Below are 24,647 nucleotides of genomic sequence, written 5' to 3'. Positions count from 1 at the left end.
CCAAATCTCTGCCATACCACTTACTGTCTGTAGTATTCTAGGCAAGCTACTGGTATTCTCTAATCCTCTGTTTCCTCATCTAAAAAGTAGGAATAATAATACTTGCTTTAGGGTTGTGAAAAGTTCATGAGATAATCTATATAAAGTGCTTAGCATTAAATGCCTAATAATTAGTAGGCATTCAATAAATTTTAGCTAGTATTATTCAATTTTCTGAGCACCTACCACATGCTAAAACATACCCTAGGCAGTTTATAGAGGAAAATGGTTTTGTACTTATTCCTGTGATGTTGACTTAAATTTATTCACAGTTCTGTGGGCTCCTTGTCCGACAAGAATAGTTCATACAGCTATAGCTTCTTTATAAAAACCTCTAGCACTTGAAACTCCATGTAGCACTTATTGTGGGTGCTGCTTATTTGCTATGTGCTATTTTACTCCTGCTTATGACCTTAATTATTTCCTCAGCTGGGTTGTAAGCCCTTCAGGAACAGGAACTATACATAAAAGCACACATTCAATGACTGTTAGTCATGAACGACACAATGACTGTTCACCACTAACAGTCATTGAATGTGTGCTTGATGAAGTGTTTATTAATGAAAGTGATTATGCAAAGTAAAATCTTACCATTTAAAATAGGTTAAGAAACTGGGTTTTTAAGAAAGAACCAACAACGGAAGAAATCATTAAGAGCAGCAGAACTTAAATTGTGTTAACTGCGATAGCTAACCATAGCTACAAACTGTAATTGTTCTTATTTTCGAAAAGCTGCATCATATAACAATAATAATTGGGACAAAAACCCAGAACATCCCAAGAAAAACAGGAGCAGAAAAGGGAAGCTAGTATAAATACGTCAACTTCTTAGTATTTCTGGAGTGATAGGAGAAACAGGTATTGTTTAATTTTGAAATAAATTGTGAAATATAAGTTTAACTCTATCATTGAAAGATAGGAAAGCAACCACCATTAGAAATAGAAGTGGACTCTATTACATATTCTAAGTAACCGGGACGGGAGGTCGAGGGGATGTTTGGCGGGTTATGCCTTTAAAGGAAGAGTAAGAATTCCTTTAAATCACTAACGAAAAGCTGTTTTTCTTCCAGACAAGATGAACCTTCCAATAGCAACCAAGAAGTAAACTCTGATGACAGGCGACCCCAACGGAGACGAGAAGACCGAATCCCTTACCAAGACAGAGAGAACTACAGCCAGCCAGCGTGGCATCATCGGGGACCCCCTCAGCGGGACTGGAAATGGGAGAAAGATGGCTTTAATAACACCAGGAAAAACAGCTTTCCACATTCTCTGCGGAACAGCGGTGGACCCAGAGCATGTTCCAGGTGGCACAAGGGGGTGGCAGGCGGCTCATCCACTTGGTTTCATAACCACAGTAGTTCTGGAGGTGGCTGGCACTCAAATAATGGAACGGTAGATTGGAATCACAACGGTACAGGAAGGAATTCCAGTTGGCATTCGGAAGGAACAGGTGGCTTTTCCAGTTGGCACATGACCAGCAGTAATGGAGACTGGAAATCCAGCGTACGTAGTACAAATAGTTGGAATTACAGTAGCCCCGGAGACAAGTTTCAACCAGGCAGAAACAGAAACTCTAACTGTCAGATGGAAGACATGACTATGCTATGGAACAAGAAATCTAAGTCAAACAAATACAGTCAAGAGAGATATAATTGGCAGCGGCAAGGAAAGGACAAAGTTGGTACAGTTGCCACCTATAGAGGTCCTTCTGACGGATTTGCAAGTGATACATTTCATTCACAAGGCTTACTTGACTTCAATTTTGAGCAGCTGGAAAGCCAAACCATTAAACAAACCGACAGCATAGCTTCCAAGATCGGTGGGAAGAATGGCAGTGTAGCAAGGGAAAAGCTCCGTCGCTGGACTCCTTACCCTTCCCAGAAGACTCTGGATTTACAATCAGGAATGAAAGAAGTCACTGGTAACAAGTCAGAAGTGTTAGATAAGCCTTTCTTTGATTTTACCTTAATAGCAGGAACGCAAGAGCCCCAGATTGAAGAAACAAATAATTGCCCAAAGCTGAAAACACAAAAAGAAACACATACTGGATCTCTTAATCATAAAGCCACTTCTGATTGTACTGCTTCCTACGAGGTGGTGAGAGAATGCCCCATTGTAGAAAAACCTGAACAAGAGCATAACTTAAATAAGATGCCATCTTTAAAATCCCCACTTCTTCCAATTCCAATCACTAAATCAATCCCTCAAAAGCAAGATTCAAAGAATCCCTCAAAAAACACCAAAATGAATTCTTTTTTTTCCGGAGAACACTCAAATCCCTTGAACAAACCCACTATGGAAGACAATCATGGTTCTTCTTACATGTCCAAATCGCAAAGTTCACGTTCTCGTGTTTTAAAAGGGAATAAAAATACGGTGGGTACTCAAAGGGAACCTGATGAAAATTTAAGTGATACATTACAAAAAGCCAAAGAGGTGCTACAGTGTCATGAGTCTTTGCAAAATCCACTTAGCACTTCTAAAAGGATCAGAAACTACGCGAAAGCAAGTAGGAATGTAGAAGAGTCTGAAAAAGGATCTTTGAAGATTGAGTTTCAAGTACACTCATTAGAAGATGAAAGTGATGACGAGATATCTGACACAGAAAAGCATGGAACAAAGATTGAAACCCTGGGTTCTGCAACTACAGAAGTTTTATCCTGCAGCACTCATAATGCTAATGAGAAAGAGGGAGATGACCAAAACCTGAAAACATCTAGAAAACTATCCACTTCCCCATGTAAGTCAACAGTTCACCAGAAAGAATCTGAATTACAAATTACATCTGTAGCCAGTCCACACCCTGGCTTACTGCTAGACTTGAAAACCTCTCTAGAAGAGGTACAGGTTGATGACCCTGTTAAATCTCACGTATCTTATGAAACAGAAGGCTTTGAGAGTCCTAGCTTGGACTCAGAGCTTCAAAAAAGTGATACAGCTCAGCCCTCAGGCCATCTCCTGCCTGAACTAAGTAAGCTTGGCTTTCCTGCCTCACTCCAAAGAGATCTCAGCCGGCACATTAGTTTGAAGAGCAAAACTGGAGCACACCTTCCTGAGCCAAACCTCAATAGTGCTCGCCGCATTCGCAATATTAGTGGTCATCGAAAGAGTGAGGCAGAGAAGGAATCTGGGCTCAAGCCAACACTCCGGCAGATTTTAAATGCATCTAGGAGAAATGTCAACTGGGAACAGGTCATTCATCAAGTAACCAAGAAAAAGCAAGAGCTGGGCAAAGGCTTACCCAGGTGTGTGCCTCTTTTCAGTACCCATTTTTCTTTTCTTTTAAACTTACCCTTTGACCCTGGTCAAGAGACTTGTTATGTGTAATTAAATGTTTGCCAAAAATATGTGTTGTAGATGTCTGGTTTAAATATCAGAGTGACTCCTACTCTATAACAAATGGAATAAAGTGTTTCCTAGCAGGAAATTCAGGTTAAAAGAAGGGTACCTACTTTTGAGAAATGAGATGGGGACATAGAAAAAAACTTTCAGAAAGCCAACACTTTGGTTTTAGGGGCCAGAAAATGACAGCAAAACAAAACAACAAATCTATAAATCTGTATCTGTAGATTTTAATGAGTGGTGCAACTTTTAAGTACAACTGTTCTCATTACCTTTTACTTAGAACCTGTGGATAGTTACCCTTCTGTATTGACTCGGGCATTATGTTCTCTTATGTACTTGTGTAAATTTTTGGCTCTTCATCGTATGTGGAGATGCTTAACTTTTCTGAATGGTAAAGCAGTGTTCAGCATAGGTTTGCTACTTGAAAATCATCCTGCTATATTATGATTATGTTGTCCTCAAGGCTTAAATTTCTATCCTTATTGAAATAACATATTTATTGTGCCCCTTATTCCTTTCCCATAACTTATTCCTTTCCCATAACTTACTGAGATTTCCCGTAACATTGAGATGATAAAATTCTTAGTATAGTATCTGGCATTTGTGAATGCTCAATAGATATTTTTATTTGTTTTTTGGTTTGTTTGCTGATAAACATTACGTATTTGTTGGTAGTTTCGAGCTCTATGTTTAATAAAATCCTCAATTTTTACTCCCTCAAATGTATTCTTATAGCTGTACACAAACCTCTAATTTAGTACTTGTTACATTACAATACTTACAGTTATTTACTTGAGGTCTTACAGTTATTTACTTTAACTCTTAGACTGTGAGCTCCTTGAGGGAAGAAACCATCTTATTTATATTTGTAACCTCGTTGCTTAACAGAGCCTGGTACATTAGCTGATGCTCCCCTCTCCCAACCATGTTTGATGTATGATTTCTTTCTTTTTTCTTCCTTAAGGTTTGGCATAGAAATGGTGCCTTTAGTTCAGAATGAACAAGAAGTCTTGGATTTGGATGGGGAGCCTGATCTGCACGATCTAGAAGGGTTTCAGTGGGAAGGTGTTTCCATTTCTTCATCCCCTGGGTTGGCAAGGAAGCGAAGCCTTTCGGAGAGCAGCGTGATCATGGACAGGGCTCCTTCTGTGTATAGCTTCTTCAGTGAGGAAGGTACAGGCAAAGAACATGAGCCCCAGCAGATTTTTGCGCCTAGTCACTCACTGAGAGCTGCAGAGAATCAGAAAACCGCCGTGGGCCTTAAGCAGGAAGTGACACCTCTGGCTGCTTCCCTGAGAACCGGTGAAAGGGCTGAAAATGTTGCTACTCGAAGGCGACACAGTGCACAGTTATCCTCTGACTGTACGATACCTTTGATGCATTTGGCAAAAGACCTGAACAGCCAGGAGAGTTCTACACCCCCTTCAGAGAATCGGAATGCCCAGGAGAGTAACGGAGAAGGAAACTCTTTGTCACCCAATGCATCCTCAGCCCTTGCAACCTCCAGCTTGGCCGATGCAGCCACAGATAGTAGCTGTACCTCTGGTGCTGAACAAAATGATGGCCAGAGCATCAGGAAGAAACGGAGAGCCACTGGAGTGAGTATGATTCCCTGTGCCTTTTGTAGAACATTCCATGTAGTGACTTGGCTGTTGTGAGAAAGATTTAACTGTTTAATTTTTCTTGGGTGTCTTGGGGTTATGGTTCTCCCTGCTCTGGAATGGAAGACTTGTGAGGCTCTTACTCTTCCCTTCCTATTCTTATCCTACTGGTTTCTTGCCCTGAGTAATTCTGCTAAGTTAGATGTAATTGAATATGAATGTACAGTACTAGGAAAATATGAAGTCATCTCTATAACTGGTCACCACGCCAGTGATTTCTTTTTATCACCTGACAAGGAATAAGCCACATCTTCAGCTGTAACTTTATCTGTTTCCATGGTGCATTCTGTACTGCTGCTGAAGGAAGGCATTCCAGTGTGCCTGTGGGGGGCGTGTGTGCTTGTTGGATCCAGGAGTTCTAGGCTTAACACTAAGGTAGTTTTAATACTGATAGAGTGCATCTATATGAGCATAGTCTGAGAAGTATTTGTAGTCTGTTACTCTGTCCTTTGTACTTCAGTTACCCAGCCTGGACCTTTCAGAATCCACTCCTGCACTGATACCACTTCTCTCTGGCATCTCTGTTGCTAATATTGCTTAACCCTTTTAGGAACCCTTTCTGAAAAGAAAGAATTGTGGCGATGATATAGTCTGGAATCTGGCACTGTGAGAACATGCACTGTTTGCTTTAATACCGAGGCAGTATAGCAGAGTAGATAAGGGCATGGGTTATAGACCTGGGTTCAAATTCCACCTCTGCCCCCTTTGAGCTAGATACTGTAGTGGATATTGTCAGATGAGAGATTGTCCTATGGCAAAGCTAATATCTTAGGGCTTGTCTCAATAGACTGTTTAGCTTTTTGTTGTAAAGATTTTATTGCTGAAATTGAAAGTATGATAGAAACTATGCCATGATGAAATCAGGTAAACGTATCATTGGCTTTGTCCACACTTTTCTCTATGCCTTGCTAAGATTTGAAATGCTTTGCCTACATGTTGTGGGCTTTACCACCTCTCGAATGCTAAGAAGGCACTTGACCTTAGATTGCTTTGTTAAAATCACATACATTCATTCAACTAATATTTTAGTTCATATCACATGTGTTAGACTCCTACTATCCTGTTAGAGGTGGTAGCAATAATGAAGAATATTGTATGACTATCTCAGAACTGATTGTTTTTTTCCCTCCTGGATAATAGCCTTTATATATTTAATATTATACACCTTTCTTTATTTCCTCAGGATGGATCTTCTCCCGAACTCCCAAGTCTTGAGAGGAAAAATAAAAGAAGGAAAATTAAAGGAAAGAAAGGTATAGTGCAGAATATTCTGGCAGAAAAAAATTGTTCTTATAGCAATTCAGCCGTTTTACAACTTGACACAGAGTATAACTTGTGGTTATTAAACACTGATCACCCATTTATTATTTTTTTTCATTTTTGTTGTCTTGCTTAAGGGCGTAGGAAACTTCGATTTCCTATTATCTACAGTAGCAGCTATAGAAGAAATATATGATGCCACATAGATCTGTAAGCTAAAGTTAATATATGTCTTGGACAAATTGAGTTCAATATAAAGCAGAAGGTCTTATTGGACCTTTTTAATGGATGAAGAGGAACAGGCCGTTAGTAAAAATTTTATCCATGTTGATCATTTATAGCCATTTCTCTCACTTTCCGTTTTTGAAATGTCTTGGTTGCTTTTCTCATGTGAGTTAAGGAGTTAATGTGGCTCCCTGACTCGTATGCTTCTACAACACTTGCTTTCCACTTACTGAAACCCTATTCCAGTATAAGGACTAGTGTGGAAAGGGATTGGATAAGCCTTAGGTGATGTGATGGATAAGGATGACCCCAGTTTTTGGCTGGGGCCACTGTGTAGATGATGGTATCATTTGTAGAGCTAGAAAACTCTGTATGGGACGAGCAGGTTGAAAATAGAGGAAGATGATGAGTTTCCTTTTGGATCCCTTGAATTAAAAGACCTTAGAGACACTTAGGTAGTTGGATATGTGGGTCTGGAGTTTAATAAAGAGGTCTTGGCATATTGAATGGGAGAGACAAATACCTACACATAGTAGAACATTTTATTTAAAGTAACTTAAGTGTACTATTTCAAAGCTGTATCTCCTTCAGGAAGACTTCTGTAATAAAGAGAATTATTTTATGTTAACTAACAGACTAGAAAAATATGGATTGGGAGGAGAGTGCAAGCAGTTCAGGTCTGGCGCCCAATCTAAGCATAAACCTTGAGTGAAGAGGGTGGTAGATAAAGGAAGAATGGAAATTTTTGAAAACTACAACAGTTGATTTACCTGGGACAGATTTCACTTGGCCAGGTGGTGGTGGAAGATGGTGGGTGATCAGGTAAGATGGTACCGCGTGGTGGTGTACTTGAACTTCAGAGGTGCCTCCATCTTAACAATTCTCATTTTTAATTTCTAGCTCTGACAATATCGGGCTTAACTACATGATTTGTGAGATTTGATGAGTCTCCAGTGACCTATCGGGGAGAAAATAAAGGCTTATCCTAGATAATTGATGTAGTTCTATCTTCTGAGGAGCTGTATTATTAAAGAGAAGTCTCCAGTGTTAAACTGAGTCTCATGGTTTCTTTTGGCAGAACGTTCGCAGGTTGACCAGCTGCTGAATATTTCTTTAAGGGAGGAAGAACTAAGCAAATCATTGCAGTGCATGGATAACAGCCTTCTGCAAGCCCGTGCAGCACTTCAGACAGCTTATGTTGAAGTTCAGAGGCTACTTATGCTCAAGCAGCAGGTAACAGCAGGTGGAACATTTAATGAAAATGAATCGTCTCCAAAGTTGGATTTCCAAATGCTTAACAAAATACTTTATTTTTAGATAACTATGGAGATGAGTGCACTGAGGACCCACAGGATACAGATTCTACAGGGATTACAAGGTATTTAGAGAAAATCTGATAGATTGGGTTCTCTGTAGCTTGTAACTTTTTGTTCCCTATAAATGGGAATTAAAGTACCCATGAAAAGGTCATATGATTTCGCTCATGTCTCCTTGGTTTCATTCTTCTATAGGAAGGCCTGTGAGACTGTACATCCCCCAAATACTTAGCAGTGGTGACAGTATGTTACAGAAAGAGCCTTGGGTTAGGAATCAAAAGACCTTGGCTGTTGTCTTAGTATCTATGTGACTTTGGATAAGTCACTTAAAATCTGAAAAATCAGAATGTTAATGCCTATTCTGTCTGTATCCTTGGTGGTTGTATAGATTAGATGACAACTAATTTGAAGAAGTATGAGGGACTTTAAAATTCCCTTGTAATCTTTAAAAACTCAAATTGGCTAAGAAACAAGTGACTTTTCAGAGAACATTTTTGCATTTGGATGTATGTATGTTTCCCATTCTAGAAACATATGAGCCTTCTGAGCGCGCACACCAGGTTCCCTGTAGTAGCCTCACACGAGAACAAAGGAGCAGTAGATCTCAAACATCAGCTGATGCCACGCTGCTGCCTACTCCCTTTCTCCCGGTGTTTCTGGAGCCTCCATCTTCTCATGTGTCTCCATCATCCACCGGAGCCCCTCTCCAAGTGACCACATCTCCTACTTTCCAAGCCCATGGAAGTGTTCCTGCTCCAGACTCATCGGTTCAGATTAAACAAGAACCTATGTCTCCTGAACAAGACGAGAATGTGAATGCTGTGTCACAAGGCTCTCCTTGCAGTGTGTCCAAGGAGTTACTGCAAGCTAATAGTATGTAAACTTTTCTCTGGGTTAAGGGCCACCCTGTAGTGGATCTAGGGCAATCTTCTATCAGTGATGTAAAGCTATGCTCTGCCCATTAAAACGAAAGTTATTACAATTAATTTTTCTTGAGGTTTCCTTCATTTAAGAGGATTATTTAAATATCAGTAACTTTCCCCTAACTTTTCTGTAATATAGGATTACTAAATTGACTTTGTATTAGCATCTGAAAGATGCCATTTATAAGGATTGGTGCAGAATTGTTTAGTTTTGGGGAGATAAGTGGGGTTGACGTTGTTCAGTCAATTTTCTAAATCAGATATATCTTCTGAATTTCTAGCACTTACCTGTCTTTATCATCTGGAGCACAAGCCAGGATTAATACGAGCCTGAGAGTCAGGTGGCCATGATGAAAGGCCTTGGGTTTGAGATCATCTAATGGGAACTTGGGTGGTTTTGAGAAATAACCAAGGTTTTTGTCTTTTCATAAAATAACACTCACCTGGTGACTACTTGAGAACAACTTTTGAGCAACTTAAAATCGTATCTGATGTTTACGTAACCACAATGGTACTTTATTGAAAATTAAGTAAAAAGTAAACAAACTGACATTTTGTGATTTCTTGAGCCAAAACAAAAAGTCTGAAGAGTTACCCTAGATTTTGCTAACCTGTTGCAACACATCTGTAGCATATGTATATTATCTTTCATATTGAGTTTTGTTGCTTTTATATAGATAGTATTTGGCATTTTTTCAAAAAACTAGTAATGAAGCAGTATAATGACTTTTTAAGCTAATTTTTCAAAAGTAGCTTTTATTAGATTTCTTTTTCTCATTGCAAAAGTAATTCATGTTTATTGTAAATAATTGGGAAACTATAAAAATGTAGACTTTTTCCCCCAGAGTTATTTTTTTTATTAGTTTCAGGTGTATAAAGAAGCACAATATTTAGACATTTAAATCCCTCATAAAGTGATAACCTACCCCCCCAAGCTACTACCCCTCTGACATCGTACATAGCTGTTATAATACCATCGACTATCTTCCCTAGGTTGTACTCCACATCCCATGTCTATATATACCTATATATTTAGTTGTAGTTGACATTCAATATTATTCTACTTCAGCTTCAGGTGTATAGTGCAGTGGTCAGGCATCTACACAGTGTATGACGTCATCCCCCTGATAAGTCCAGTGCCCATCTGGCACCTTACGTGATCTTTACAACATTGTTGGTTACATTCCCCATACTGTATTAACTATCAATTTATATTTCTTTTTTTTCTTTCTAATTTTTTATTTATTTATTGGGGTGACAATTGTTAGTAAAATTACATAGATTTCAGGTGTACAATTCTGTATTACATCATCTATAAATCTCATTTGTGTTCACCACCCAGAGTTAGTTCTCCTTCCATCACCATATATTTGTATATTTCTTAATGCCTTCACCTTTTTCACCCTAACCCGAACCCCATTCCCATCTATCACCCTGATAGATCTAGTACCTATCTGACACCATACCTAGTTATTACAATATTGTTGACTATATTCCTGATGCTATAACTTACATCCCCATGACTACTGTATAACACCCAATTTATTATTATTATTATTTTTTTTAAATTGGGGAATATTGGGGAACAGTGTGTTTTTCCAGGACCTATCTGCTCCAAGTCAAGTCGTTTTCAATCTAGCTGTGGAGGGTACAGCTCAGCTCCAAGTCAAGTCGTTGTTTTCAATCTAGTTGTGGAGGGCGCAGCTCACTGGCCCCTGTGGGAATCGAACCAGCGATCCTGGTGTTATGAGCACTGCACTCTAACCAACTGAGCCAATCAGCCGCCCCCAATTTGTTCTTCTTAATCCCTTCCCCTTTCACCCATCCTTAAACCCCCTCCCATCTTAAAGAAATCTCTCCGAGTCCTTGTAATACTGGTTTGGTGGTGATGAACTCCTTCAACTTTTTCTTGTCTGGGAAGCTCCTTATCAGTCCTTCAATTCTAAATGACAGCCTTGCTGGCTAACGCAATCTTGGTTGTATGTCATTACTTTTCATCATTTGGAATATTTCCTGCCACTCCATTCTTACCTGCAAAGTTTCTGTTGAGAAATCAGCTGACAGTCTTATGGGGGGGAGGCTCCCTTGTAGGTAACTAACTGCTTTTCTCTTGCTGCGTGTAAGATTCTCTCTTTGTATTTAAACTTTGACATTTTCATTATGATGTATCTTGGTGTTGACCTCTTTGGGTTTATCTTGTTTGGGACTCTCTACTCTCTGTGCTTCCTGGGCTTGTATGTCCATTTCCTTCACCAGATTAGGGAAGTTTTCTGTCATTTCTTCAAATAGGTTTTCAATTCCTTGCTCTCTCTCTTCTTCTGGTACCCCTATAATGCGAATGTTGGTATGCTTGATATTGTCCTGGAGGCCCCTTAAACTCTCCTCAATTTTTTGGATTCTTTTTTTCTTTTTGCTCTTCTGGTTGGGTGTTTTCTGCTATCTTATCTTCTGCATCGCTGATTGGATCCTCACTTCATCTAATCTACTGTTGATTTCCTGTAATATGTTCTTCGTTTCCATTATTGTATGCTTTTTCTGACTGGTTCTTTTTCATGGTTTCCATCTCCATTTTTATGAGATCATTGAGCATTCCTATAACCAGTGTTTGGAACTCTGCGTCTGAGATTGCTTATCTCCGTTTTGTTTAGTTGTTTTTCTGGAGCTTTGTTCTGTTCTTTCATTTGGGACATGTTTCTTTCTTTTTCTTTTTTTTAATTTGTTGTTGTTGTTGGGGAACAGTGTGTTTTTCCAGGGCCCATCAGCTCCAGGTCAAGTCATCGTCCTTTAGTCTAGTTGTGGAGGGCACAGTTCAGCTCCTCGTCCAGTCACCATTTTCAATCTTTAGTTGCAGGGGACGCACCATCCTGTGCAGGAATTGAACTGGCAACCTTGTTGTTAAGAGCTTGCGCTCTAACCAACTGAGCCATCCAGCCGCCCCCTGGGACATTTTTCTTTGTCTCTCCATTTAGGCTAACTCCCTGTGTTTGTTTCTGTGTATTAGGTAGGGCTGCTATGTCTTCTGGTCTTAGTAGAGTGGCCTCATGTAGTAGGTATGTTGTGGGGTTTAGTGGCGCAGTCTTCCTGGTCATCTGAGCCATGAACTCCAGGTGCGTCCCTTGTGTGGGTTGTGTGTGTCCTCCTCTTGTAATTGAGCCTTGGTTGATAATTGCACATCAATGTGAGGGACTGACCCTTGGGCTCACTGGTTGTGAGGACTGGCCTTGACTACAGTGGAAGAGTTGTGCAGGCGCCAGGATCTGCCTCAGCAGGACTCTGGTGCCTGCCCAATCCTCCCCTTGGGTATGTGGTACTTGGAGGTGGCTGGGTGATGCTCCAGCTCATTTTGAAGCTGGCTACTGGGGGCGCCAGCCCCAGGACCACCTTGGAGGGGATCTGCTGTAGGTCTACTTCAGCCACAGCCCGTGCCCCACCCGGGGCCACCTAACTGGAGCCAGAGAGAAATTCACAGATGTCTGCCACCTGTGCTATGCTTGGAAGCTCCTTGAGAGACCAAGCCGTGAACCTAGGCTAGCTACCATTAGTGCTGGCTTAGGCCTGCTCAGCCAGAGGTACAGGACACGCTCAAGCAAGATGCTGCTTGTCTAGGTTCCCCGAACCTTTGAGAGACCCTAGGAAAGTGCAGCTTGTGGCAAGACAAGCGGTCTGCATGAAAAAGCCCCTGGAAGTGGTCTGGGTGTGCCCAAAATTGGGCGGGGCGAGGCCTCGAATTGCTAGGGTGTGGCAGTCAAATGGTGGAGAGTCAGAAATGGCAGCTGCCTATGTTCCCACTCTGGGAAGGGGGAGGGCTCAACAAAGAAACAATGGCCTCCACCAGCCCTTCTGTCCACGAGAAAGCCACCTCTCCAGCCCTCATCGCAAGCCAGACTACTCAGTTCCCCACCGTTTGTCCCTGCTGCCTTTCCAGCTGCTGCCCCAGTGCTGGAGCTCAGAGCGAGAGATTCTGTTGGTAGGTAAGTAGGCGTGCAGTCCCTTTAAGAGGAGCTCCTGTGAGTGCAGCCGCCGTACTGTCTCACTTAGTCACAGTCTTCACTGTTTTTTACAACCAAAAATTATGTGGACTTTTCTCCCCGGAACTGGAAACCTGTGCTGGGTTTGGGCTGGGATCTCTCGCTTCTTTAGTGGATGGGGGGACCCCCACAGCTGAAATAGCCCTCCTGATTTTTAATGGTCATACCTGGGTGTGGGACCAGCCTGTGCTGCATCTCTGACCTTCCTACCAGGACTGGAGGTGGCTTCCTCTGCATGCCCTTAGTTGAATTTTTTTTTTTTTTTTTTAAGATTTTATTGGGGAAGGGAAACAGGATTTTTTTGGGGAACAGTGTGTACTTCCAGGACTTTTTTTTTCCAAGTCAAGTTGTTGTCCTTTCAGTCTTAGTTGTGGAGGGCGCAGCTCAGCTCCAGGTCCAGTTGTTGCCATTGCTAGTTGCAGGGGGCGCAGCCCACCATCCCTTGCAGGACTCGAGGAATCAAACCCACAACCTTGTGGTTGAGAGGATGCGCTCCAACCAACTGAGCCATCTGGGAGCTCAGCGGCAGCTCAGCTCAAGGGGCCGTCTTCAATCTTAGTTGCAGGGGGCGGAGCCCACCATCCCTTGCGGGACTCGTGGAATTGAACTGGCAACCTTGTGGTTGAGAGCCCACTGGGACTCGTGGAATTGAACTGGCAACCTTGTGGTTGAGAGCCCACTGGCCCATGTGGGAATCGAACCGGCAGCCTTCGGAGTTAGGAGTATGGAACTCTAACCGCCTGAGCCATCGGGCCGGCCCCCGCCTTAGTTGAATTTTGATGTGGTTGTGAGAGAAGGTAAATACAGCATTTACCTACTGCGTCATCTTGGTTCTAGATATTTTGTTACATATTACTTCAGTCTTTTTTTTTGGGTAACTGTGTTTTTTCCAGGACCCATCAGCTCCAAGTATAGTTGTTGTCCTTCAATCTAGTTGTGGAGGGCGCAACCCAGCTCCAAGTCCAGTCGCCATTTTCAATCTAGTTGCAGGGGACACCACCCACCATCCTATGTGGGAATCGAACTGGCAACCTTGTTGCCTGCCAAGAACATGTGCTCTAACTAATTGAGCCATCCAGCTGCCCGCCCACTGACAGCTCAGCGGCAACTCAGCTCAAGTCTTGTCTTCAATCTAGTTGTGCAGGGCACAGCTCACTGGCCCATGTGGGAATCGAACCAGCAACCTTGTTGTTAAGAGCACGTGCTCTAACCAACTGAGCCAACCCGCCGCCCCTATTTCAGTCTTTCTTAAATCATAAATGTTTGTGTGTTTACATGTAGCCTTTATATTAGGTTGGTACAAAAGTCATTGTGGGTTTTTTTGCAGTTAATTTTAACCTTTTAAACCGCAATCACTTTTGCACCAACCTAAATACAAAGGACAAATCATAGTTTGTTATAAACCTTCCTTTTTTCCATCTAATATATTGTGATCATTTCTTTGTGTCATAAAAATAATTCATCTAAACTATTTTATTTTACTAGTTGCATAATATTTGAGAAGTTACATAATCTGGCTGTGCAATAATTCATGTAATCTCCTTTGAGTATTTAGGTATTTTCCCTTTTTTTTTTTTTTTTTTTTAGTATTCTGTATAACACTACATTGTACATGTCTTTGAGTGTGTCTGTGATTATTTCATCAATTTAAATTCAGAGACATGAAATAACTAAGTCAAATAAAATAGACCTTTTTAAGTCAGCTGACTTTTTAACTACTACTGGTATGTAGTGAGACGGGATGATGTGCAGGTAAAATGCATAGTGAAAACTTAGAAGAAATAAAGGTGAATGCACTTCAGCTAAGTAAATACTTAAGTGTCTACTAACAATAAAACACAATTTCAGTATGTGGACATTTCAAATAAGAAAGAAAGAAAAAAGATTGATAGAAACAATCCCCGCCTATAAGGATCTTTTGTAGGGTATAAGACATGCACATTGTTTGTGAGATGAATCCAAGGCAAAATGTCGTAAGTGCTTTAATGGAAATTTGTGTAAGTTATGAGAAGCTGAGGGGTGAGATAACAGCTCTAATAGTCATGTCTTAGTTAACATCTCATTGAAATGTCATTAGTAAAGACAGAATCAGTCAGTGACAGATAATTGCAATTTATGACTATAAATAGTAGACACAAAAAAATGCAACAATTTTTTTCTTCTCAATTCAGGAGAGATGAGTGAATGTTGCCCAGTTTATCCAGGCATCGCTGCGACATCGTCCTTATCGGAACAAACAGAAAGTTTTCATGAGCCTACCCAAGAACTGAAGTTTTCTGTGGAGCAAGGAAATACCAGAAACAGAGACATCACTCCCTCTTGCCAATCAGGCGGTCTTCCTGGCATAAATAATGAAGGTGAAGAGCCAAACAAAGGCAATAGTGGGTCTGAAGCCTGTACCAGCTCTTTTCCAAGATTGTCCTTTGCTTCAGAAACCCCTTTAGAGAAGGAGCCTCACTCTGCAGCTGACCAGCCTGAACAACAAGCAGAGTCCACTCTGACATCAGCTGAAACTAGGGGAAACAAGAAAAAGAAAAAACTTAGGAAGAAGAAAACTCTGCGGGCTGCGCACGTTCCTGAGAACAGTGACACTGAGCAGGATGTATTTACTGCTAAACCTGTGAGGAAAGTGAAAACTGGAAAGTCATCTAAAGGAGGAAAAGTAACAACCTCCACATGGGAAGATAGCAGAACTGGTCCAGAACAAGAAAGTGTCAGAGATGAGCCAGATAGCGACTCCTCTCTGGAAGTCCTAGAAATTCCTAATCCTCAGTTAGAAGTAGTGGCCATTGATTCTTCTGAATCTGGAGAAGAGAAACCAGACAGCCCATCTAAGAAAGATACTTGGAACTGCTCAGAGAAAAACACATTAGAAACTTCTCGTTCTGGTTGTGATGAAGTTACCTCTACTAGTGAGATTGGCACTCGCTATAAAGATGGTATCCCTGTAAGGTAAGGATGTTGTATTGGTCCAATCAGAACAACTTTTGCCATTCTTTTCTTTTTTTTTAAATAATTTATTTTTTAAATTTATTGGGGTGACAATTGTTAGTAAAATTACATAGATTTCAGGTGTACAATTCTGTATTACATCATCTATAAATCCCATTGTGTGTTCACTACCCAGAGTCAGTTCTCCTTCCATCACCATATATTTGATCCCCCTTACCCTCATCTCCCACCCCCAACCCCCTCCTTTTCTTAAAAAATAGAACTTTTTGTTATGACCCAGAATTTTTTAAAGAATCTGATTTATAAAAAAATCAATAGGACTTATGGATGTGGGAGAATCAAACCTTGGCAGTGGAGATTTTCTGCTTTCTCATTTATGTTATACTGTATTTCCCCCAAAATAAGACCTAATCGGAAAATAAGCCCTAGCATGATTTTTAAGGAGGCTCGTAATATAAGCCCTACCCCAAAAATAAGCGCCAGTTAAGATCATCAGCCAGATGGACGCATTTAGTACATCCGTTGCAACATACGACAGACGTATTGTATTATAAAATAATATTAATATGTAATTAAATATAAATAAATAATATTGACACTAATACTTAAAATAAATGATAATATAAATTATAATCAAGTATTGTAAATACCCAAACGGGTGCCTGTGTAAACAGATGAACTCGAGACTTATTGCCAAATGACCAATTGGAGTACAGACACAACGCATAAATAACATGCGCACTTGATAACCAACGGACGTGGTTGTGTCTAATACGAATCTTCATAATTCAACATGTCGTGTGTGTTTAACGGATGTACTTAACGCACTCGAGTGAAATAAAAAAATGTTTTCTGAATTTTGGTGCCTGCAATTTTTCGTCGCCTTTGCGTGGACCATCATTCTTAACTGTCATCATTTTTGTTGCCACTCCTGTCTCGTAAGTCTTCAGGTAACACTTGATTTAATGGTAGATTTAAAGGGAATAATATTTTGACACCCAGACAAGATGAGTGGAAAAAGAAAAAGCTAGTCCGTCGAGTACAAGAAAGGAATCGAGGAGGACTCCCGGGGCAAGAATCTTACGGCTTTCTGCAAAGAGAAGTTGGATCTCCAAATGGTCCGAAAATGGTGAGCAGAGTATGATAATCTCAGCCAACAGGTGGACGAGGGAAATGCTAAGAAGCGCAAGTGTGGATCACGTCAGCAACCATTATTTCCTGAGCTGGAAGACATCATCTGTGAACGGATTGCTGACAGGAGAGCAAAGGCTTTAGTTGTGCGTAGGGCTGATACTCAAGCATTTGCCCTTGTAATGGCACCACAGCTAGAAATATCCCCAGAAGAATTCAAAGCATCACAACACTGGCTGTATGGCTTCCTTCAGCGATATGAACTGTCTCTAGGATCGACAACACTGTTCAAGCTGGAAGATACTGAAGTTATTAAACATGCACTTGCATTCAAGTTCTTTGTTGATGGCATAGACTTTTCTAAAGACCAACTCTCCAGCATGACTGCTATGGATGAAACTGCAGTGTTTATGGGCCAAGGATCTCAAACGACATTTCATCGGAGGGGTGCCTCATCAATCTACATTCCCTCCACTGGTTACAAAAGTGCACGTGTTACCTGTATTTTGGCAATTTGGATGGAAAGAAACCCCCCACCTCTAATCATCGCTAAGGGCGAGAAAGATAAGGTTGAACGTGTTTCAGGCATTTATGTTCTTGAAACCAAAAAAGCCTGGTGCCCACAAGCAGTTATAAGGAAGTGGGTCAATTTAATGCTGCCACTTGTTTTGCGAGGTGGCCAAAGAGGTCTGCTAGTCAGGGATTCAGCCAGCACTCACCACGCTAAAGACATGAAGAACTTCCTTGCAGAGAGAAGAATAGATCAAATAATGATTCCCGCAGGAATGACTGCCTATCCCAGACTTGATATTGCAATAAACAAGCCTATTTGCGCATGGAAATCAATGACTACACTGAAAATAGAATGGAGAGAAGTCAGCGTGGAAACTTTGTGAAGCCTCGCCTGCAAGAAATCGTGACTTGGGTGAAGACTTCATGGGATAAAATCACTGACAGTCGTGTTGCCAGTGCACTACAAGCAGGCTACATGGACAAGAAGTACTCATTTAAGGAGAGCTCTATTGCTGTGGACATGAGAGATTGGGGCCAATGGTTCTACAGGAAATGGAGTCGCAAGAAATTCAAGCCAGAATTCGGGGTTTGGAGAGTTATGATGATGTTCCAGAAGAAGATGACATGACTGTACTTGAATAAATGTAGATTTTTGTCCATGAATAAATGTAGATTACAATACATGTGAAAAATAAGACATCCCCTGAAAATAAGCCCTAATACATCTTTTTGGAGCAAAAATTAATGTAAAACCCAGTCTTATTTTCGGGGAAATACGGTAAAATATTTACTGTACTTTTATTTCCTTTTATATAGAAATTTCAGATGGAAAGATGATCTCATATTATTACTTGGCCAATTGATTAGAATAACCCTTTGCAGGAAAATTTAAGTTTTACTACCTGTCCCGTTCACACAGAATCTAAGAAGACTTTTGCTATTATTTTGTAGTGTGGCAGAAACTCAGACTGTGATCTCCTCCATAAAAGGATCAAAGAACTCTTCAGGTATTTGGTTGTTCAGTTTTATTTAAATTAACCAAAGAGAAAAAGGCTTGTAAATGTTAAAGCCAGGGTTTAAATCTGCTTAAATATGTTTATAGAATAGGGAGCAGGAGTTACCTCCAAAAGGATTGCTTTGACCAGCGGTTATGGTAGTTCTAAATCCTTAAACCCTGGCTTTTCAATTCTTACTCCCATCTCTCTTACCTGGCTCTCTTAATCTGTTCAACTAATTAATAATAAAGTTTCACTGGTTCCAGGGGTTTTTGCTTGAGGAGGAACTGCTTAAAGAATAATGCCTTACTCAATGAAATAACTGGCAGCAGAGGAGACTGGATGTAGAGAGATATTTGGTACCTTATATAAGTATTGTTTTCTTAAGTGAAAGAGCTTCCCTGCCTTCTTTTATTGTGAAATCTTCATAATGAAGATCAAAATGTGGTATTTTGCTAGGGAAAGTCGGCTTTAAGGAGAATCCAGGGACCACTGTATTATGTATCGGTTTTGAGTTTTGAGTATCTTTTCAGGCATAAGCAAACATGTTTCTGAAATATATTCTTGATTTCTAGAAATATCTTCAGAGCCAGGAGATGATGATGAGCCCACGGAAGGGAGCTTTGAGGGGCACCAAGCTGCGGTGAATGCAATTCAAATATTTGGGAACTTACTGTATACCTGTTCGGCAGATAAAACTGTGCGAGCTTATAATCTGGTGGTAAGTTGATGCAGCAATTTGAATGTTTTTGATTGGTTGCAAGTTTTAGAAAGTCCAACTCGAATTGTCTTACACAATAGGGGAATTTATTTGCTGTCCAGAGATGGGGTGGGCTTTAGACCACACTTTAGATACAATTGACGCAGTGGCTCAGCAGGTCACCGGGGACTTAATTTTGTTCTCTCTCTTCATTCTTCCTTCTCTGTATCACCTCTTTCTAAAGCTAGTTTTCCTCCTGCTCACAGATAGATGCCAAGAGCCACTGGCATTTCTCTTCCTCCCACCACGACATAAGGGTCTCGTGCTGTATTTCCTGAACAACCACTTAGCAAAGGGAGATGCGGTTACAACCATAGGTGTAGGCCAGTCAGATCCCAACCCTGGAGTCGGTGGTGATGGATCAGTCACAAAGCTGCTACGTAATAGAGAAGGGGTAGAATAAATATAAGGGAAGTATATGAGGAGACATTTTCTCTGACGATTGAGTCATTGTCCAAGTTTTTAAGGAGAGCAACGGTCTTCCACTACCCACACCGGCACTGAGTATAATCTGATGCTCGTTACTCTGAATTTTCATAGAATGAACTTTAGAGTTTTGAATTTGATATGTCAGACTAATTCTCTTTATCAACAATGACAACCAAGAAACTTTAGGAACACCACCTTGTTTGAACAAATACCCTAAAGTATTTGAAATTGCTGAAGTCCTTGAAAATCGAAAGGTTGGATGATGGACCAGAAAATATGTTTAGCTGTAGGCAGTAGGTGTAGTTTCCTTTAGCCTAATAACATGAGGGGCGAAAGGGATGACTGAAGGAAGGAAGCAGTGGTACCAGGAAATATGAGTGTAAGATTTGGGGGATTGGCTCTAACTCTAAATTGCAAGATAAGTGTTTGTATATATGTGCATTCTATAGATCTCACAGATAGCACAGAGATAACATTAGGATGTTATGAAACATCCCTTAGGAAACCACACCTGGACCATTAGAACCTGTGATAGCACCTGACATGTCTTTGAATATTGTGGAGCATTCTCACAAGCTACTGATCAAATGCAGGAACTTAGCTGGGTAATTAGCTACTGTTTGGGTTTGCTAGATCTTTGGTCTACATGTTAATTAAAATTCTAGTCTACCTTATACTGCATTGCCTTAAGTATTTTTTGGTATGACTCAGTTGACATACAGTTGGAGGTGCCTTACTACATGTGACTGTTTCCTGGGCATTCAGTGATCAGATATTTACTGAGCACCGCTTGTGTACCAGGCACTTTTCTAGGCACTGAGGATACAACAAGGAACATGTCTTAGCATCTTTTTGTTAAGGAAATGCATTATCGAATTCTTCTGTTTCCACAAGTAATGATCTGATCTGTGCTTGACTTTAGAGTCGGAAGTGCATTGGTATCTTTGAGGGCCATACTTCCAAGGTGAACTGTCTTCTGGTTACTCAGACCTCTGGGAAGAATGCTGCCGTTTACACTGGTTCCAGTGATCACACCATTCGCTGCTATCATGTTAAAGTAAGTGGGTCCAGAAAAATAAAAAGAAATAATGTTGAACTATTGTGACTCTGCTATGTAGAGTGGAGACACTGACACAGATACTTCATTCTCCCCACTTTCTTTCTTTTGCTCCTGAACCTGTTTTAGTACACTTACTCGTATTATCCTTAGTAAAAGTGGGCTTAGATGGAAACCATGTTTTCTATCTTTCTCCACCAGTATTTTTTCGTTTACTACTATTAACATACCACCCTTGATCTTTCCCTCAAAGATCACTTTGGATTTTAATTTTCACATCATATACCAAAATTAATTGTAGATAGAAAAGAGAGTAAAATGTAGACATTTTTTAAACTTGAAAAATTAGAAGTGAGAATCTCCTCTGAGAATTTTCTAAACCTAAATGCATTCTAAACCTAAATGAAAGAAACGAGAGAAAATTGTCTGCATTAACACACACACTCTCTCTTAATTTCTTTAAAAGACTTAACTATTTGAAGCAAAATTTATAATACCAAATCATTAGGTTTTTAACATACATAGATGGAATATGTGTTATAACAGGAATACAAAGGAAGGGGAGGGGATGGAGTTGTGTTTGCACAACGTTCTTATATTTTATCGAGAGTAAGTCAGTATAAACCTGAACTAGATTGTTGTAATTTAAAGACATAATCCCTAGAGTGCTGATTCACAACTTCAGTGTGCTTCAAATTGACCTGGAGAGCTTATTAAAGCACTTATTACTAGACCCTCCTCTCAGCATTTCTGATTCAGTGAGTTTGAGACAGGGCCAAAGAATCTACATTTCTAACATGTGAGACTGACGCTGCTGGTCAGGGGGCCACACTCTAAGAACAACTGCCCTGGAGCAACCATTGAAAGAATAATGCAATAAAATAGAGCTAAAAATTCAATAGAGGAGTTCAGATGGCATACAAAAAAAATATTTGTTTAGCACAAAACAAGGCAGAAAAGGAGGAACAGAAATAAAAATGAGACAACACAAATACCAAACTGGAGACCTAAAACTAACCACATTTAGTAATTGTGTTAAATATGATTTAACACTAAAAGCAAAAGGCAGAGATTGATCAGATAAAGAAGAAACATCAAAGTCTATGCTGTCTACAAAACACTGTAAATTCAAAGACAAAATAGGTTAAAAGTAAAAGGATGGAAAAAGATGTACTATGCAAATAGTAACAAAAATGTTGGGTTGGTTATATTAATATCAGGCAAATAGACTTTGAGACAAATAATACTACTAGAGACATAAGCGACATTCCATAATGATAAAAGGGTCAATATAGCAGGAAGATACAACAATGATAAATATATGTACCTAATAACAGAGCTTCAAAATACATGAAGAAGAACTGATAGAACTGCAAGGAGAAATAGGCAAATCCACAGTAATAGTTGGAGACTTCAATACCTCTCTCTCAATAATTGATAGAATACTAGACAGAAAATCATCAAGGATACAAAGAACTGGACAGTACCACTGATAAACAAGATCTACTTAACATTTATAGAATCCTCTACTTAAAAGAGCGGAATACACATTGCTTTCAAATGAACATGGAACATTCACCAGGATAGACCGAATGCTAGATCATTAAGTAAATCTCAGTCTTATTGAGAATCGCAATTAAAAAGATTGAAATCATTCAGAGTATGTTCTCCAGCCACAATGGAGTTTAATTACAAATCAATAACAAGGGAATCTGGGAAATTCCCAAATATGAGGTAGTGAAATAACATACTATGAAGTTACCATTGATTGAAAGAAGTCACAATGGAAATTAGAAAATTTTCTTGAACTAAATGAAAGTGAGAATACACCCTACTATTTGTAGGATGCAGCTAATGCATTGCCAGGAGGGAAATTTGTAGTTTTAAATGCTTATATTAGGGGCAAAAAAGGTATAAAATCAATTATCTAAGTTTCTAAGAAATCAGAAAAAGAAAGAAAAGTTAAACTCCAAATAAGTGGAAGAAAGGAAATAATAAAGAGCAGAATGAAAATCAACAATATATAAAACTGACAATAGGGAAAAATCAATGAAACCAAAAGCTAGTTCTTTGAAAACAAATATAAGATAGATAAACTTTTAGCTAAATTAATCCAAAAGAAGACACAGATTTCCAATATCCAAAATGAAAGAAGGAACCTCATAGCAGCATTATTCATTATAGTAAAATAATAGCAGTAATACATCCGTAAACTGGTAAATGGATAAGTGTGGTATACGTGGTACTTGAAAAGTGGAGTAATACTAGCAACTAAACGGAACAATTTATTGATACATGTAACAACATAGATGGATCTCAAAAACATTATGCTAGGTGAAGGAAGCCAGATGTAAAAGAGTGCATGCTGTATGTTCTCTTTATATGAAATTCTAGAAAAGGCAAAATTATGAGGGTTGCCTGGGATGGCAGTGGTGATTGACTGACGGAGGGTGTGAGGTAACTTTTGGGAGTGGTGAAAACGTTCTGAAAGTTGATTTGGTAATAGTTACATGACTATATACTTTACCAAACTTAACAAAATGTATATTTAACATGGTGAATTTTATTAAATGGAAGTAATATTTGAATAAAGGTGTTAAAATTGTAAACAAATTTTGGCAAGAAATAAGTAAAAAGAGGGAAAAATAATTGTAACATAGGATAGGATAAACATAGGGTTACTATATGTTGTAAGGAGCTTGCACCTTCAAAAAAGACAGGTACTAGAATTCCTGTACATAAATTGGGAAAAGACAAAAATTCCTTAAAAAGAGGAACTATAAATAACTATTTGAAAAAAAAATGCAGTCTTGTCAATAAGTAGAAATTGAAACAAAAGTTCAGTAGTATTTTGACTTATAAAACTCAAAAATTTTTAAAAGATTTTACATTAATTTTAAAGGTTCTAATGTGAATAGTATTTGGCATAGTGGGACTGTACATTAGTGAAAAAAAAATTTTCAGCCAGTTGTTTAAATTGAGGTATATCTTTATTGAGTTAAGTTCATACATTTTAAGTAAACAGTTTGATGAATTTTTACATAGGTATACATTTGTGTAACCACCACCCCAAGATTAAAATACAGACCATTTTCATCCTCCTGAAGCTTCCCTCATGCATCTTCCAGTCACCATCCCCCCCCAGAGATAACCATTGTTCTGACTTCTATCATTATAGATTTTGTCTGTGCCTGAACTTCATATAAATAAACCATACTGCATGTATTCTTTAATGCCTAGTGTTGGCTCACCGTAATGTCTGAAGGTCATGTACATTGTTGTATGTGGCAGTAGTTCTTTTTTATTACTGTATGGTATTCAATTTCCTCTATAAAATTACAAAAAAATCTCACATGGGTTAACCAGAGGCAACATGAATCTTAACATTTGGACGTATTGCTCTTTTTCTTTATTTTACAATTTCATGTGGCATTTATATTTGTGATTTTATGGGGGAACTTGAAAATCTAAATGACAGACTTTTAGGTATGAAAGAAGGTTGGGAGAAGAGATAAAAGGCTTTGACAGCCTACTGCTTTTGTCATTTTACCCACAGCTTGTCCCATCGTACCCACTTATAACCATTTTAATTTTAACATCTGTATCCAAACCTGTCTAAAAAGCTACACCTGGGCCTTTAGTTGCTTAGTATCATCTTGAGCACTTACTATGTTACTGGCTCTATTGTGCGTGTTCTAGGTAATTAGATTTACTGGCATAACCTATTTCTGGAAATTCATGGAAATTGTTTCTTGAAGATCAAATCAACCAGTGCTTGTTTAACTTGGATATGCATAGAGTTACTAAGGAAATTTTGAAAAATACATATTCCAGAGCCTGCTGAATTAGTATCTAGTGATTGGGGGTGAAGTTTGGGGCTCTATATATTTTAAAAGCTTCTTGGGTAATTATGGACAAGCTAACCTGACAATGGTTTGAAGTTTGGGAGCTATTAAAATAGAGAATCAATTACAGAAAAGCACATATTTGATTCATGCAATTATATATAC

General features: G+C 39.4%; 1 protein-coding gene across 5 annotated transcripts in view; it reads left to right on the top strand.

The window, feature by feature from the left end:
• Positions 1 to 24,647, top strand: part of ZNF106 (zinc finger protein 106) — a 61,700-nt gene that overhangs the window by 23,639 nt on the left and 13,414 nt on the right. For 3 of the 5 annotated variants that reach the window (XM_088797157.1, XM_019725406.3, XM_074327865.2), the window contains 10 exons: positions 1,110 to 3,287; positions 4,352 to 4,985; positions 6,232 to 6,301; positions 7,612 to 7,766; positions 7,851 to 7,911; positions 8,378 to 8,722; positions 14,972 to 15,752; positions 18,348 to 18,403; positions 18,967 to 19,112; positions 20,503 to 20,637. In XM_088797157.1, coding sequence (XP_088653283.1) covers positions 1,110 to 3,287; positions 4,352 to 4,985; positions 6,232 to 6,301; positions 7,612 to 7,766; positions 7,851 to 7,911; positions 8,378 to 8,722; positions 14,972 to 15,752; positions 18,348 to 18,403; positions 18,967 to 19,112; positions 20,503 to 20,637 — 4,561 coding nt within the window. The remainder of the gene's footprint in view (positions 1 to 1,109; positions 3,288 to 4,351; positions 4,986 to 6,231; positions 6,302 to 7,611; positions 7,767 to 7,850; positions 7,912 to 8,377; positions 8,723 to 14,971; positions 15,753 to 18,347; positions 18,404 to 18,966; positions 19,113 to 20,502; positions 20,638 to 24,647) is intronic. The other 2 variants (XM_019725407.3, XM_074327866.2) reach the window with 1 other exon arrangement.

The sequence above is a fragment of the Rhinolophus sinicus genome, chromosome 3 (assembly GCF_057876585.1).
Source record: "Rhinolophus sinicus isolate RSI-liver-muscle chromosome 3, RSI-T2T, whole genome shotgun sequence".
Classification (NCBI taxonomy): domain Eukaryota; kingdom Metazoa; phylum Chordata; class Mammalia; order Chiroptera; family Rhinolophidae; genus Rhinolophus; species Rhinolophus sinicus.
Note: the sequence above shows the minus strand (reverse complement) of the source record. Positions and strands in the feature narration are given on the sequence as shown.